This window comes from Camelus bactrianus, chromosome 8 (genome assembly GCF_048773025.1).
Source record: "Camelus bactrianus isolate YW-2024 breed Bactrian camel chromosome 8, ASM4877302v1, whole genome shotgun sequence".
In the NCBI taxonomy this organism is placed as follows: domain Eukaryota; kingdom Metazoa; phylum Chordata; class Mammalia; order Artiodactyla; family Camelidae; genus Camelus; species Camelus bactrianus.
In genome coordinates this window covers 19774642-19792993 of record NC_133546.1, presented here as the reverse complement: position 1 = coordinate 19792993, position 18352 = coordinate 19774642, and the positions used below count along the sequence as shown (strand labels likewise).

The 18352-nt window shown below is 37.3% G+C and overlaps 1 protein-coding gene across 3 annotated transcripts in view; it reads left to right on the top strand.

Annotated features, from left to right (window-relative positions):
- The window catches only part of AIG1 (androgen induced 1), a 220018-nt gene that overhangs the window by 40607 nt on the left and 161059 nt on the right, over nucleotides 1-18352 (top strand). For all 3 annotated transcript variants that reach the window (XR_006728587.2, XM_074368246.1, XM_010965657.3), the window contains one exon: nucleotides 16783-16938. Coding sequence is in view for 2 of the 3 variants with exons in the window: in XM_074368246.1 (XP_074224347.1) it covers nucleotides 16783-16938 (156 nt within the window). In the remaining variant the exon portion in view is untranslated. The remainder of the gene's footprint in view (nucleotides 1-16782; nucleotides 16939-18352) is intronic.

The following is an 18352-nucleotide window of genomic DNA, read 5'->3' as shown; positions in this document are numbered from 1 at the left end:
GTTCAAAGCAGGAAAGTGAAAAGAGTCAAAATTCAATTGCTCATTCATTCATTTGTCAGGTATTTATTGAGTGCTAGGGATTCACCAGTGAATAACATATACAACAAATCCCAGCCCTCATGGAGATCAGAGTCCAGTGGGAGAAAGGGGGGGATATAAAAAATGTTTCTTGTGCAGGAGAAGAAAGGCAGTGGAGAGAGCTAAGGAGTGCCATCAGGGAGGAGGGGCTTTAATTTTACAGAGAACTGCAGGGACGGCCTCACTACAAGCTAATGTTTGAGTGAAGAAAGTGAAGGAGTGATTCAAGGAATCAGCAAGTAGAGAGGCTCCAAATGGGAGACCAGTGGGACTGGAGCAGGGAGGGTGAGGGAGAAAGCGGCAGGAGACAGGGAAGAGCCTTGTGGGACATATTGTTAGATACTTTGACTTCTGAGGGGGAGGGTATAGCTCAGTGGTAGAGTGCTTATGCTGCATGAGATCCTGGTTTCTATCCCCAGTACCTCATCATAAATAAACAAACAAACCTAATTACCTTTCCCTCCAAAAAACAGCAACAACAACAGAGGCATTGACTTTGACACATGAGATAGGATGCTCTTGAAAGAGTCTGACCTGAGTGACATGATCTGACTTTTAACAGCCTCATTCTGGCTGCTGCAGAGAAGAGTAGAAAAACAAGGCAGTCAGATGGGAGGCTTTTCAACAATCTAGGTGAGAGTTGATAGCGACAGGGACTGTGGAGGGAGTGGTCGAAGTGGTACAGAGTGTCAGATTCTGGAGATGATTTTTCTCAAGTAGAGCCATCAGGATTTGCTAACGAACTGCATCAGCAGAGCTTGGGGGATGCGTTACTATCAAGTCAGAGTTGCCATCCGTGGGGATGAGGCTGACTGTGGGAGAAGCAGATTTGTCAGGAAAGGAGTGCAATTTTAGACCTGTTACATTTGAGATGCCTACGTGAAACATTCAAATGAGGATGTTGAATAGATAGTTGGAATTCAAGGGAGAGGTCTGGGCTAGAGATGTAAATGTGGATAGGAGTCGTTATCACAGAGCAGGTATTCAAAGGCAGGAGACTGGATCAGATCACCTGGGCAAGCACCTGGGAAAGAGAAGAGCGCTGGGGTATCCCAGAGTGTGGAGGGTTCAAACTTAGAGAGGACCCAGCCCAGAGACAGAGAAGGAGTAGTCAGTGGGACTCGTAGAACAACCCACGTAAAAGCACATGGCATGCGGTAAACTCCCATATAGACAGCATCATACTACTGTAACACACTTCTGTAAACATGCAGGATATCATGATTTTTTGGTGCAAAATTTGGGGTCTATTTCATGTGTAGCCTTTCCCCTGTTCACTGTGGTCACCATGAAAAACATTTTTTTTTTTTAGCTCAATGATGTCCTCAGGACCTGAAAGATTTAAAGACTTTTCCTCCCAGGGATTGATTCAGGCACAAAGACGATCTGAGCATCGCTGGCGCTGGTTAGGTGCGGCCACATGCAGAATGTTTCACAGTAATGCTCAGGCAGAAATAGTCATCTCAGCCTCAAATTTACTACCTAAAAACACACTGATTTCGGAAAAATGCCAAAGGAATCTAGGTCCACAAAGGTTATAATATTATTGAAACAGATATATACATTATTTACAATATGCTTTCAACATTAAGGTAAGACAGACCTGTTGATTGGACTTAAGACAGGGGCCAGTTTTTCTACGATTTTTTTAAAGACACCTTCCAAAAAATGTTTTTTGTAAGCTGGCTTTTGTCATCGTGTATCGGTAGAGAGCTTTTTCACAGGTTGACCATATATATTCAATTTACAGAAATTAGTTTAATAGCTTGACACATTATGCTAAGTGAAGTAAGCCAGTCACAGAAGGACAAATACTGCGTGAATCCACTGATGTAAGGTATCTAAACTAATCAAACTCAAAGGACAGAGAGTAGGATGGTGGTTGCTAGGGGTTGGGGAGAGGGGGTGAGGAGCTGCTAATTAACGAGTGTAAAGTCTCAGTTATGTAAAGTGAATAAATTCTAGAGGCCTGTTTTACGACATTGTGCCTATAGTTAATAATACTGCATGGTGCACTTAAAATTTGATAGGAGGGTAGATCTCATGTTAAATGTTCCTACTACAATAAAATAAAAACAAAAAATTTAAAAAAGAAATTAATTTAGTGGCCAAACCCCAAGATCTATCATTTATGTTGCCTTATGATTGGTAGTGTTACGAAGTAACTGAATCATAATATCCTATTAAGAGTTTTACAACAAAGAGGGAATCGAAAGACCTAAATAAAAACATTGCTAAAGCCATTTATAAGTGGAGCTTCTAGACACTGTTCCTAAGAAAGAATTTCCATACTACTCTTGCATACTACTTTCTCATCACTTAGTAGCAGATTTCTAAGATCATGTCTGGGAGCATTCTGGCTACCAGAGGGGCCTAGATTTTTGACCATATGTGCTCAATTTAAATAACAAACACATCATAAACTTTGCAACATGTATCTTTAAACCAAAGGCTTTTGAAGGCTAAGCAATTTAAAACTGTGGAATAATTTTCATAATATGTTGCCCTTTCAAAAGGTATTCATCTATAGGGCAATACTAGAGTTAAGTGGCATTTACTTCTGAGCATGGATAACAAACACTAGTTCAGAAGTGCAGAGGCAGCTTGTACTGATCATAACAGACGCATGCTACGGATGCAAGAGAATGGCCCTGAAGCATTAGGCTTCCTAAAGTCCCAGAGGCAAGGTAGCCTTTACAGATCTCTAAGATGGAGAGAAAAATGGTTATGTGCTTGCAGTAACCCATAAGCACTTTGGACTTAGCTGTCTAAGTGACTTAGCTGTCTAAGTGACTTGTCCGTTCTTACTTCAGTGTCCGGGATCCGGGGCTTCTACCTGGGTAAAGATTCTTGGACAGAGGCAGTCACCCCTGTCTGTGAATGCTGCTCAGTGCACCAATTGGTGTGGTTCACACAGTGACAGCACAACAAGGGAAAATAAGGTCACCAAAGAGAAAGATCTTTCTGATTCTGCATTTGGGGAGATTTCACTCAGGATACTTTGATGTCACAAAAGAAGGCTGGGCTTTGTCTATTGCAGGCTCAGTATCAGTAATGGATTTCTTTTTTTAATCACTGAGGTAGATGCTGTATAAACTACATATAAGTATCCTCATGGACAGTCTGTAAATTTAACATAATTTGATGAACACCTCTAGGTAATATTTTCAGTTTAGTTCTAGCATCTGGTGTCAGTCGTGATAGAAAACATGGGTAGATCAGCTCTTACTTGCCCTGCATAGTCTCACCTACGTGATGTCTTCCAGCATTTACCAGTTTGAAACATCAATCCTCAGCTGCTGCATTCTGATCAAGAGAGTTGACTGTAGGTTGAACATTCATGTAATATGAAAAAAAAAATATATATATATATATATATGTATATTTTCAGAATGTGTAAGCATATTACAACTTTATGTTTGCAATGGACTGAATCTTTGTATCTCCCTCCTCAAATTCACATATTGAAATCTTAACTCTCAAGGTGATGGCATTAGGAGGTGGCATTGTTGGGACATGATTAGGTCATGATAGTAGAGCCCTAGTGGATGGGATTAGTGCCCTAATGAAAGAGACCCCACAGAGTTCTCCTGACCCTTCTGCCATGTAACGACACAAAAGAAAAGACAGTCATCTGTGAACCAGAAACTGGGTCTTCCCAGACACCAAATCTGCCAGCACCTTGGTCTTGGACTTCCCAGCCTCCAGGACCAGAAGAAATAAACTTGATAGTTTATAAGCCACCCAGTGTATGGTATTTCTATTATGCAGCCCAAACAGACTAAGACAACAGTACATAAAGCTTTTCTCCCAAAGATCAGTTTAGCTTATCCTCCTTTCCCTCAGTTTCCCTCGCTCCTTCCCTCCCTTCTTCCTTCTTTACCTACCAAAATTGCCATAAAAATATCACTATTAGTTATTTGGAGAAGCTATTAAAACCATTTTTTTAGCATCCACTCCAGTGTGGTCAGCAACCAGGTCTCCCTCACTGGCAAGTGGTGTATATGTCCTACCTCTTAGAAACCATAGAGAAGCATTTGATATTTCTACTGTTAAAACCTTGTGGTAATCATTTCAAATAATGTTATTATTAATGATTGTGATTTTAGAAAGCTACTCAAAAAAATCTTATTTGGCATCACTTAGAAATTTGTGAACAGTTTTTTTTTTGTTTGTTTTGGGTTTTTTTGTTTGGTTGGTTGGTTTTTGTTTTGTTTTACTAAATTTAGTAGACTATACCCTGGACAAGACAGTTTTTCATAAAGTTGCTTTTCCTAGCTCTCTATAAAATCTGGTATTAAGTTTAGGATGCTTTCTGTCATCAAGTGTAGTACACTTCCTGACATCTAACCAACAACAGATTTACTTTCATTTATTTGTTATTCTGGTGAGGAAGCTGTTTCTAGTTTTCAAAATTAATGTACCTTATGAAGCAACATAAAATATATATCTTCTGTTTTCTGAGGCTTTAGAACTCTTAGATGTTTCTTTTTGAATTTATATTTTTAATTTATTTTGATTTCTTAGTGAGTAGTATTGAATTAGAATCTCTCAGGAGACATTTCCAGATAAATACAGTCTTTAGAAGAAGAAATGTGTATTTTTATTAATACCTGTTGGAACATCAGAAGATTTTGGATTTTCCTTCCTTATTCCATCCACAATAAAAGTGATGAGAATACCTTTACCCCTTTATTGGGGATATTTATTTTTTAATTGTTCTGTCCATATACAACCTTAGTTATTGATTCTTTTTTTTTTTTTTTTTTTGCTATTTATTAGCTTTTAAACACACTCTTTGTATGTTTATGAGAACAGAAATGTGGTGAGGTCAAAAGAAGATGCATTACTTTAACAAAACTGAAAGGAAAAATGCCATTGTTTATATTTCTATTGATGCAAGACACTCAGTAACTATTCATTGTTTTATAAACATGTATTTTATATTGATATATTTAATTGATAGGTTTCTAAAAGATCTCTGATTTTTTTAAGAACCTATGCTTCTTGTATTTTGGTTCCATTTTTTTAAACTTTTTTTTTTTTGACCCAGAAATTTACAATAACATAATTATCACATAAAATTCACTCCTTGCGGTATTTTTTTTCTCCTCAACTCCACTGACTTTTATCCCAGCCACCCAGGAGCTTCCTGCCAGGTCACCCCTGGATCTCGTGGTCGTTGAGAACATCTCAACCTCTAGCTCATTTTTCCACTGCAGTCTCCCATCATTCAATTTTTTCGCTCCCACCAGATCTGTGACCACCTCCTCCCCACCCCCAGAAAAAACCTCATGCTCCGTCACTCTCTGGATGTTTTTCTCTAACCACGCTAAACCTCCTGAAAACCTCACTGCCCTCACCCCCATTAGGTCCCTTTGCCCGCCCTGTGTCTGGGGCGCTGAGCATGACTGGAAACAAATGCAGGTACCCGCTGTGTTTGGAAAGCTCGCTGGGCACCTCTCTGCTTTTATGAAAGACCTACATTAGTACCTGTTTTCACGAAAAGCAGGAAACGCAAAAACAGTGTTCAGCATTTGTTTCGCGGTGAGTTGTTACACATGCCCCTGAGCAGTGGGGGGCCCCCCCGCCCAGCTCCTTCCCCAGGGCTCCTGGCAGCATTGCACTCAAGCCGCCATGGCTTTGAACTGTGTCTGCGAGCTTCTGTGCTTTCTGTCACTTTTGTGCATCTGTTAGCAAGATATGTCCTCAGGTAATTGCTTCCTCACTTTACCCTTTTTGGCTCATGAAAGGTTTTCTCGGAACGCGCTACTTTCTGAGAGCTGGAAAACCTGTAAGACAACACTGCAGAAAAACATCCCTGCCATCCCCTTCTCTACAGGGCCCTCAGCATTTCCTGGCCATCCTTCCACCAGCCCCACATCAGGTCCCCTCCCTCTCCACTCAGCTGCCTTTGCCATGATCATTAATTCTGTAATTAGTAAATGTATACTAATACAGCCCAGATGTGGTGCTAACCTCTAGGGATACAGTATCTAATTAAAACCAAACCTTGACCTCATTTACCTACAAGAGAGTCAGGCATTTATAAAGTAGTAACATTAATGATGATTTCATTACACTTGAATCAAGCAGTGAAACACACAAAGTAAAAGGTGTCCTGAAACGCGTACTGGGGTAGGGCGGCTTTAACTTGGCTCCTGGTAGAATTTTATTGTTATTATTGTCTTCCCCTTATAGTTTTATCATATGTGCATCCCTGGAATGATGTGGATTCTTTTTTTCACTTCTTTTAGATCTTTATTTAAATAGTGTGGTACTTTTTCAGTCTTCTGAGACTTGCTTTTATTGTTCAATGTTATGCTTATACAACCATCCTTGTTGATATATGTAACTCTAGGTATCTTTTCACTGCTGTATATTATTCTTTAAATACCTCTATTTATCTGTGCACATTTGGGTTGTTTTCTATTTTTTTTTGTTATTATAAACAATTCAGATATAAACAGGAAAGGTGTGGTTAAGAAGATAGGTTAAGTTTCAACATACATACAAAATTTAGTTTTGGCCTTTCACTTCAACCCTCTCTAACACAAGTAACACATGTTAATAGCAAGAATAACTTGTTTCTTAATAGAAACTTAAGGTTATAACTTTGTTGAGAAAGTAATGGTCATATTTACGTTGTTACCTAAATAATTGAGAACTTGACTGTATTTCTTAGTTTCCTGATGTAATAAATAACGGTACCACTTCTAACTTTAAAAAAAAAAAATCATACTAATCTAAAGGACAGAAGCATATACCTAAAACTCCATTCTCATCCCAAGCTATATTCTCTAGATTCTGGGAGACACATGAGCCCATTCTTAGGTATAGACATCCTCAACTTCACTGGATGATGCCATATGCAAAGTAATTGAACCAAAATATATTCTCACTTAGTTATCAGACTTTTCTGTATCATTAATGAAATGATAAAATGTCTTAGGGGCCTTAATTTTTTTCTGAGACTTTACTTTGTCACTTAAGTTGGTTGGTGACAGGACTCTTCCAGCTCTTGCTTCATAACTTCTCAAACTATAAGAACTCTGGGATTTTATAAATACTCTTATTCTTTAGGTAAAATATTGTGGAGTCATGATTAAACTAGTGGAGAATAGAAATGAAAAGAATGGTTCATCTTCTGCCTTTTGGGCTCTGCACCAGTAAACTTCAGAGTGATATATTAAACAAATTAATGTGGCAGAACAATGGCCAGTTTGAGTTAAAAATAGAAAATACTGTCTGATAGGGAGTGATACCAAGCCCCATCCAGAAGCTTCAGGCTGGCAGACTCTGTTTCTGAAGACAGAAGCCATCACCTAGAAACAGGGAACTGCCTTCTTAACTGTTCTAACTGTTCAGTTCCCTGCCAAGTGTTTATCAACGGTTACGCATAGTCTTTATGTAGACTCACTGTTAGACCAAAATCAATAGATTTATACATATTTAAAATAGAAACATCTATGGACAGGCACCATGTCTTTCTAAGTGGCTTTATTATTACACCTTCACCTGCAGGGGTGAATGCTCTTAGTACACATAGTTTAGTTTGTTATATGCAGCTTGTGCGTGGGTTATGTATGATTATCTGATTCTGTATCATCTAATCAGTTAAGATCTGATCTGGTCTTATTTCAGGTCAAGGTCTTTTTTATTTAGGTTTCAGACTTATCTAGCTCTTTAACTAATGATTTTGTTTGGCACTTAAGTCATCTTGTGCTGCAGTCAGTTGTTACCACAAGTAAAATTTTAGTCGGATAAAATAGATCTTACAGTGTTAGAAAGTTTAATGCAACTTCAGGACAGATTTGTGTTATTAAAGGTACAACATCTTTTTTCTTCAGTAATTGTTCATCACTGTTCGCATTTAGCAAATGCAGATTCCACTAAGTTAGAGGTTAGATACTTCCAAATACCTTGACATTTGCCACACAACGTCTAATCATTTAGTAGTCTGTGTTTCTGCATTGCTAAATTACTAAGTATTTTGTACATATTAGGTAATCAATAAATATTTGTTAAATAAAGCAATGGTGTGTTTAATTCAGTGTTCGAAAGGACTCATGCTCATATTAACAGTTGAAAAATCTTTAAGCCTATAAAAGTTTTGAGTAGCTTCTAATGTCTGTGAAGCGCTGTGTGAACACCCGAGGGGAATTTTCTGTCATTATTTGCAGATTAGAATGGAACCTCTGGAAAAGTCCCTGCAGTGCTCTTCTGGGGATGTTGCTGGAACGTGGCGTGATGCACCCACTACTTTGTGAAGCACATCCAATGCCTTCTTTAGATGACTGTTCTCCTTGCTGCTTATGTATTGAAAGCTAGTGTGTGATATAACGAATTTTGTGGACAAGCTTTCCTTTCCGAAGCTGCTCATCTAAGTGGGTTATTTCTGACTGAAAAGCTTATTTTTCTTTCTGTCTGTCTGAATGGATTGCTTGCCAGGGTGACTTATGGCCTACTTCATCGATTTGCAGTAATGAGATAAAGCCATATGAGGTAAATGTCTGTGTTCAGGGGCAAGGATTCTAAATCACATTCTGAAAACCACGGGCTTGATGATGCAATGAGTCCATCTCCTCAAAAATGTTTGTGGTGAAGATTCCTTGAAAATGCTTGGGCTTAAAGCACATCACTTAAATGGCAGATTTAGAAAAATAAGTTGCAATCATTAGAGTGAGAGAACCATATTGGCTTGTTCAGGCTAACTCTCTCCAAGGGTAGTAGCGGGAAGTTCACCAGGCAGTGCATCTGATGGGCATATCTCAGTGGATGAAGGAGGCGGAGAGAGCCTGTGGGACTTTTAAATGCATTGATTTCTCTACAGAGTAGCATTCTAACACGGAGCTGATCACGGCTTCCATGGAACTGATACACCCCATACTGCAGAACTGCACAGGTGATCAGATGTCTCAGACAAAGGGCACTAGAAGCAAATGCAAAGGAATCCTTGCAGAAGTCATTCATCTGATTTCATACTGAGCCATGGTCACTTGGTGCCAAAATGCTTTTGGTATTCACTCTAGATCTTGATAATAAGAAGGAGTTACACACTATTAAAAAGCAAGACATTTGTGGAATGGAGGAGGAGTCCCTTGCTGTCTGTGTTTTACGGTGCTGCTGTTTTGTAGCTCTTGTATACTTTCAACGTGGTATTTAACTCCTTCAGTCAAATCCACTCTTCATTGGACACATGTATTGCCATGGGTTGGTTTGGGGCAAGAACCACCTTGAAAGTTTTATGAACTGAAAACAAAAGAGCTTTTTATGCTATATAGTGCCACAATATATGACTCTGTGATATACAGGAAGGCCTCCAGATGTGTTACCCTCCTGCATAGGAGAAAATTACACACAGAGACACAGCACACACCAGGTATGTTGAATAGGCATGCATTATCTGTCTGTCCGTCTATCTATCTCTATCTATTTGCTTAAAAATAAGCAAAATCTTCATAACAAACATTGTGGTATGCTTTATGTTAACCCCATGAAAGTGCAGTGTAATCAAAATGCAGTATGTGATAGATGCAAGTCATTGGAAATCTTACTCCCAAAGATCAAGACAACTGTACTTTGGTCTTTTAAAATTCATATAAATGATGATTCCAGTTATTACTTAATGTGCTGCTTTTCCTATTTCAGTGCGTTGTTGGTTCTTGCCTGAGTTTGGTCAACTGGGCAGAAATTAGCAACTACAGTAATGACATAACTTGGTATCTATACTGTAGTTTTGGTGCAGTTACTTCTAATTAAGGATATTGAAGATGACCAAGTGAAAAGAAATAAAACTCATCTGGATAAACTATATCACATATGGGAATACATGTTAGAAGTCAAATGAATTTGCCCTCTAGTACAAACAGAATTGTAATAGTTTAGTGCATTCCAGAGAAAAAGGGAAAATAATGTTAAGTTAATTTAATGAAAACCACTCGTGTAAAAAGGATAAAGATATGAATGGAATTTGGGTACATTTCCATACTTGTGGAAATGAATCCTAAACCTAAAATGACTCAGTAAATAAGCTGTGATTTCCAGACAGGCAGAATTGAGGGGGTGGAAAGATGATGCAGAAAGAATTAAACAGTAGAGAACATTCTAGAGGAACAAATGCTAGAATGACTCCAAAAACATCCTGGAATTTTTTTTTTTTCATTCTGATAAATTTCTATTTATATTTCTTGGAGAGATATGGTACATTTGACCACTTCATTTCTATCCGTAATACAAAATAATAAGAGCAACCAACCTGCTAAGAACTCAAAGCCAGATGGTGTATATGTGTGCCATGCTGAGTTGATGGTTTGGAAATGCCAGCCCTGCAGAATGGCTGGAGCCAAATAATGCTTCAAGGTAATCCTACTTAAGAGTCAGTTGTGCATCTCTGTGTGACTTTTACATTCTTAATGTAATAAATTTTAAGTTGCTGTGGACAACATGGTACATATAGGCAACAGAGCGAAATGTCCCTAATGTGATTTGTTAGCTGTCAGCTCAAATCAAATTTTAATAAAGTAGCAGAAATCTGGAATGGTTTAACAAAATGCTTCTTAAATAAGCAAATAACCAAAAGTCAATCCATGCTTCTCCACAGGGAATGGTGGACTGTTCCATAATTTTTAGGGATTATGTTTTGAGGATTAGCCAGTGTGAATTAAAAAAAAAAAAAAAAAAAAGAACAGCTAACAAAACCCAACAATTCCCCCTCTGTCTCCTGATGTTTGGAAATTAGGAGAAGATTGTTTTGTGGTGCTTCCTTTCCTTGGCCTCTCCATGCTTGCTTTGGGGAAGTCTTCCACAGCAGTTCAGGCGTGGCGGCCATACCGTAGTCACAAGCAGGGGAGAACCAGTGGAAAGATCTACAGAGAGTGACAGGGTAGCCACCGGTAATAGTGAGGGGACTGCTGTGTTAGATGACACCAGTGGATAAGAAGACGAATCAGCTTAGAGACATATCAGACTTCATAAAGCCCATAAAGCTAATAGTCTTCTAAATTTGGCAAAATGTTTAGACTATTGCATTTATATTTGCAGAACATCTTTTGTTTTTCTCTTCTAGAATGTGAGTCTGTTTCTCCCCTTTCATTTGCATTTTAAATCTTCATAAAAGCGTTTGTTTCCCAATAATCAGCAAATCATTTATTTATTTAACAAACATTTACTGAGAAATTTAAGCCCTTGTTAAATCAATTTTCACTTCCTCTATTTTGCAGCTCAGCTTACTAGGTACTACAGATTTAAGATCACTGTGCCTTCTTAGTGAACTGACCCCTTTATCATTACGACATGTTCTTCATTTTTGGTAATATAGCTTATTTTGAAACCTATTTTTTGATATTAATACAGCTATTCCTTATGACTAGTGTTGATATACATTTACTTTTAGCAAATCATATCATTATACTCGAAGTGCTGTTTGTTTTTTAAATGCAGTCTGTCAATCTCTGCCTTTTAATTGGAGAGTTTAAATCCATTTGTATTTAATGTATTTATACATATTGTTGGATTAAAGTCTGATATCTTATTGTTTTCTCTGTCTCATCTCTTCTCTGTTCTTTTTTCCCCAATTTCTGACTTCTTTTGGATTACGTTGATATTGTTAGTATTCCAACTTCCAGTATTGGTTTATTAGCTGTGATAGATAGAATTTCTAAAGTGGCCTCCAAAGACGTCCCAGTCTAATCCTGGGAACCTGTGAATGAATGAGCTATAACTCTGATAATACCATGATATCTAGCACAGTTGACCTTAGGAAAGAGACATTATCCATGTGGACCTGATCTTATCACATGAGGCCTTAAAAGCAAAAAGCTTTTTCAGGCTGATGGCAGAAGAGGAAAGCAGAGGAGAGAGAGAGATCTGAAGCATGACGAGTATTTGATATTCTGTTGTTGGATTTGAATGTGGTGGAGGCCATTGTACGAGGATTGGCGAGCAGACACAGGAGCTGAGAGTGACCCTGGCCAACAGTGAGCAAGGGAACATGAACCTCAGTCTTAGAGTCTAAAAGGACTGGACTCTACCAACAGTTACAATGAACTTGACAGTGGATTCTTTCCTTAAGCCTGAAGATAAGAACCCTGCTTGGCCAACACCATGATTTTGGTGTTGTGGTACCCTGAGCATAGACACCAGACCAACCCACCTGGACTTCTGACCTAAAAAACTGTGAACTATTAAATTGACGCTTTAAGCTACAAAGTTTGTGATATTTGTTTTGTCGCACAAACAACCAATATGTTAGCTAAAGATCTCTATTTTATTCTTTTAATGGTTGCTCTAGGATTTACAATATACGTCTTTAACTTATCACTGTTTACTGACAAACATTATGCCACTTTATATATAACTAAGAATGCAATAGTGTATGCCTTTCATTCCTTCCTTTTTGTCCTTTGTGCTATTGTTGTCATAATTTTATTTCTAAATATGTTTAAAATCTCATAATATATTATGTTTTTGCTTCAGTCAATTATATTTAAAAAATAAATAAATTATAAGATAAATCTTTTATATTTCTCTACATATTTACTATGTTGGCATTGCCATTGCTTTATATAGATTTAGATATATTTGATATGATAGTGTCCATTTCTTTCACTTTTTTTTTGCAGTGAAAGCTTATTGACGGTGACTTCTCTCAGCTTCTGTTTGTCTGAGAAAGTCTTTCACCCTAGACAGTTTTCCCTCCTTAAAGAACTTTAAGTTTATCATTTCATATATTCTGGCTTGTGTTATTTTACACAAGAAGTTTGAGATATTTTTCATCTTTACTTTTCTGTATATGTTGTCTTTTTCCTCTAGTGGCTTTTAAGACTTCCTCTTTATCACAGATTTTAAGCATTTGATTGCACATGCCTGTTGTTGTTTTCTTTGCATGTACTCCACTGTTTAGCTTCTTGAATCTGTGGGTTTATAATTTTCAAGAAATTTGGAAAAACTTCAGCCATTATTTTTTTAAATACTCTTTCTACATAACAGCCTGCTCCTTTAGGATAATAACACACACATATTAGTCTGTTTGACACCTTCTCACAGTTCACTGAGATTCTATTAATTTTTAAAATCTTTTTTTTTCCTCTGATGCATTTTAGATAGTTAATATTGCTGTGTGTTCAGTTTTTTTAAACATTTTTTTATTGAGTTATAGTCATTTTACAATGTTGTGTCAAATTCCAGTGTAGAGCACAATTTTTCAGTTATACATGAACATACATATATTCATTGTCACTTTTCTTTTTCGCTGTGAGCTCAGTTTTTTAATCTTTTCTTCTGTAGTATCTAATCCAGTATTATTCCTACCCAGTGACTTTTTAATTTCAGGTAATGTCTTTTTAATTTTTAAATGTTCAGTTTTGTTCTTTAAATTTTCTTTCAAATTATTTTTATTTAACTTCTTGACTTTATTTAATTTAATTGTTTAATGTTCTTGTCTGCTAATTCCAATATTACTATATGTTTTTATTGAATGCATTTTCTCTTGGTTAAGAATTTTCTGCTTCTTGGCATGTCTGGTAATTCTTGGTTATTTGTTGGGTATTGTTGAATGTGTAGATTTTATCTTCCTTTAAAGAATATAGAATTTTGTACATTAGTTACTCACAGATCAACTTGATTTTTTTGAGGCTTGTTTTTAAGTATTTTTAGGTTTGATCTAGAGTAGCCTATATTTCAGGACTATTTTAGCACCACTGTTTAGTATGAAGAATCTTGGGTCTCTCCTGAATGCCTGTTGTAGTCAACAAGGCATCTCTGTTTGATTGGTCAGAACTTGAATACCTGTTCATTCTGTGAGAGCTCTCAGAATTTATTTAACCTTCAGCTTGTTTTAGGTAGACTTCTCAAAAGATCCTTAGTGACACTCACCCCTGTATAATCTCTTCCCATTGGGTTTTGGAATATCCTATGAATATGATCATTCCTGTGATTATATTACTTTATATGGAAAATTAGAATTATCCAATGTGGGCCTGACCTCATCAGGTGAACCCTTTAAAAAAAAGAGATTTCTCTGGCTGATTGCAGAGGAAAATTCCAATACATGAAGTTGATTTATATATTTAGTACAAATATCTAGTTGTTTATGCTGGGAAGGCAAATCTGGTACTAGTTACTTGATCATGGGATTTTAAAATTCACTTAATTTTATATAATTTGGAGCTCACTAAATCCTGCTATTATTAGATGATCTTTAAGACTATGGAAAACTGAGTTGGAAGGAAAGGAATTAAAAGAGATTAGTCAACTATATCCCCAAAGTATGAAAACTGCTCTTTTTTACCTTTTGTTTTTAAGTTATTTGGAAATATTTCAGATTAATGAAATATAAATAGAATACTGTAATAAACTTCTATATACCCAATAATCAACTTAAGAAATAAAATATTGATATGGTTGAGGCCTTTGTGTCCTTCTCTCAATTTCATACTCCTTGTAGAGATACCTGAATTTAGTGTTATTAATTCCATGTTTCTTCACATTTTACTTCATATATGTGCATCCTTAACTTTATCTCTACATTTTTTGAAATTTGTTTTAATAATGTTAATATGCAGCATTTAGGGGGTTTCCTTTTTTGTTTGTCTGCTGTTTTGTTGTGAGAATGAAAAACTGATGTGTGCTTAGAATTCCATTGTATTAATACAGCATGATTTATTTATCTACTCAACCATTAAGAGACATTTAGATTGTGTCGAATTTTTTGAATCAATGAATGCTGAAATTAACTTTCTTTCATGTGTATGTGACTTTACAGTGAAGTCACTAGATAATAGAGTATATGAATCTTTAAATTACTAGATATTGCCAGTTCTTCATCACAGTGGTTTTCCCAGTTTGCACTCCCACTGTAAGGATTCTGATTATTCTCCATCCTTATAACTCTTGGTATTGTCAGAATTAAATTAAGAATAGTTGTATAAAAGAGAAATTCTACCTCATCGTGATCTAAATTTGTCTTTCCCTGGTTATTGATCAGGTGGGACACCTTTTAATATATTCACTGCCAGATTGTAATGGAGATTACTGTTCCCCAATATGGCCACTACAGTTTCTCAGACCTCATCAGGTTGACATAAAAATCTAACGTCTAAAGTCATAAGATGTGCTATGGAAATTTTTCCCAAGTATGAAATTATTCCTTGCCTCACTTAAATTATTTCTGGTCATCACAGCATGATACTTGCCAACACTCTAATTGTACCATGCTCAGTTATGGCAGTCTTAGCTTCTCTCTCTCTGGTTTTTCTGGTTATAGAAAAAACAAGAAACCTTAAGTCACTGAAGCCAAAATTTATGAGGAAGAATGGAACATTCCTCTAGCTGACTGGCTAATAATAGCAGAATTTGGTGAGTTCCAAAGAGCCTGGTGTATTGTGTATAAAAATACTGCAGGATTTTTGTTTGTTTGACTAAGCCTGGTGATGGAATCTCCTTTACTGGGAATGTTCAAAGTGCCTCAGATAATAGTTTGAACAGAATGATTAATCTGACTGTGTCGGTGCTTTGCTGAGGGATGGATCCATATAATTTTGAAGGTTCTTCCTCCCTTTGTTCTGTGCCTCAGTGAGGAACCCATCCACTGAGCTTTCACAGATTAGTTCCACTGCCAAGATCGAAATTTACCAAAAAATTTATTTTGCTGTATTTTCTAAATGGATAATGAGTAAAATTGTGTCTTTTTACAAATACATCATTAGCAAATTATTTCTTGTAAAATAAACCAGAACAATTCTCCCAAATCTGTTCTTGGGGCTTAATGGCTATGACTTTGAGCCCAGGGAATATGTTTTCTGCCCTTTCCATAATTTGAATTATCATTTGCCAAGCTGTATTACGGTATGCTGCATGCCTCCACGTGTAGCCTGAATCATCAATACTTTTACCCCTACTTTAGGAATTTCACAAATAATTGCGTTCTAGTGTTTACTCAGTATTCTCTCTGTGTGATAGTCGAAGTAAACGTAGCTGATGTAAGTAATTCAATTTGTAATTGATTTGGGAATGTACAAGTGGTTGTTGTACATTTCGGGGGAAGATGCTGTGGGTATCTAAGTTTACATTACATTGGAAAGATTTTATTTCATAAAGACTGAAAACCTGAGAAGGAGGTCATTTGGTCAAGTTTGACAACAGAAAATTGCTCCGTTTCAGTCTTGATTATTACATTCAGCTGATTTCTCTATGACTCACAGGCTAGAAGCTTTCTACCACTTCCTTCAGTAGAAAAAAATTTTAAATCTAAGAGATGAAATCATAGGAAGGTTTCTTCACATTTAGACTAAATTGTCTCGTTTATTATTGATCTTTTTCTGATCTTTTTCTTTGCACGTCTTAGATGCTTCTAGATGCACTAGTCAATAGAACTAAACCACAGATGTGATGTTTTAAAATAATGGACATGTCATTCTGAGAATTGGTGCAGCTTTTCTGTTGGGCATGTTGTGTCCATGCATGTTTTGCATTTGTCTTTAGGTGAGCAAGAACGGAAGTAGAGCTTGTAAGATGGATTTTCTCACCTATGATGGCAAGTTGTAAATATCTTACTCTGTTTTTATTTGCAGTGTCAGCTCTTTAAATGTGCATCTAATTCTCTCTTACCCTGTGTCGTGTGGCAAAGATGTAGCTTACGTACTGCCCTACAGCTTGGGTCTCTTTTGATCTTATGGACTAATGCCACCCGTTGTCTCCTTCCAGGTTATCCAAGCTGTCTTTTTTGGCATCTGTGTGCTGACCGATCTTTCCAGTCTTCTGACTAGAGGAAGTGGGAACCAAGAACAAGAGAGGCAGCTCAAGAAGCTCATCTCTCTCCGGGACTGGATGCTGGCTGTCTTGGCCTTCCCTGTTGGGGTTGTGAGTATGATGTAGAATACATTTAACCACAAGAGAAACTTGGATCTTATTTCAGACTTCTAAGAGGGAAAAAAGAGCTCGTTATAGGTTTCTGTACTGGGGCTGACATAACAAAGCGCCACAGGCTGCGTGGCTTAAACAACAGAAATTTATTTCCTCCCAGTTCTGGAGGCTGGAAGTCTGAGATTGAGGTGTCCACAGGCTTGATTTCTTCTGAGGCCAGTCTCCTTGATTTGTCAGAGGCTTCCTTCTTGTGTCTTCACGTGCTTTTTTTTTTCCCTCTGCATGTGTCCCTGTCCCAGTCTCCCCTTCTTATAAGGACACTACTCATACTGGATCAGGGCCCCTCCATGATCTCACTTAATCTTAATTGCCTCATTAAAGACCCTGCCTCCAAATACAGTCACATTCTGAGACACTAGGAGTTAGAGCTTCAATGTATGAAGTGTAGGGGGACAAAGTTCAACCCATAACAGCTTCTTAACCAGCCCTAACTTACAATGTATGTTCTGTGGGGCTATGACTGTTCTAGTATTATTAAATTTGGGAGAGGAAGTCAGTATCAGCTCATACTTCTTCCCTCACCCAAAGGAGCCATTAGCTAATATCACTTAAGTAAATGCTGCTTAATGTTTGGATCTATTTTGGCTTCATTGATTTTCATTGTTTGCAGTTAGATTCCCTCCACAGCTTAACTTCCTTCACAGATCTGTTAATCACCCAACGTCTGTAGGGAAACCATGTTTCTTTAAAGGGCCATGGCCCCGTGAGATTCTATAGTGTCTACCCTGTGTATAGCCAGAAGGATGAGCAAGCTCTTGTCAATTATGAGAAGAAGTAAGAGTGTGTTACCCAATTCAAATTCAGAACTTTCATTGGCCAGCTGATTTCTGGGGAGAACAGAAGCCCGTGTACCACATCCAGGGTCCTCTGTAGGCAGAGTCAGAGGCTGTTTTTTTAAATCCTTCCAATGGCTCTTGTTCGTATTTGCCAGATTTATACCTGGCAGAAGCCTCTTGATGCTTATTTTAAGACGATTTAGTGGGCACCCAGACTATCACTGAATTGCTTTTTCTATATATCGAATCATGTTTTCTTGGATGAAACAGCCCTTAGCTCCTGACATCGACACAAGGGGAGCAGTGTCATCTGGCCACACTTCTCTGCTCATTCCCTCATCCTTATCTTCTGGAAACCTAAATGAGTGCTTAGATTGAAGCCATCTAACAAATCTCTCAAATTCTGTTGCTTAACATCACAGTCAGTTGCTTTACATATTGTTTAATATTTCTTTCTTTGGATTTGCCTTTCAAAATTCAAACACTTTTTATTAGCGTAATCACCTAAGAGAAAATTTTCATTGGCATAAACTGCAAAGACCTATACTTTCCATGTGAAAGAATTATCTAGAAAA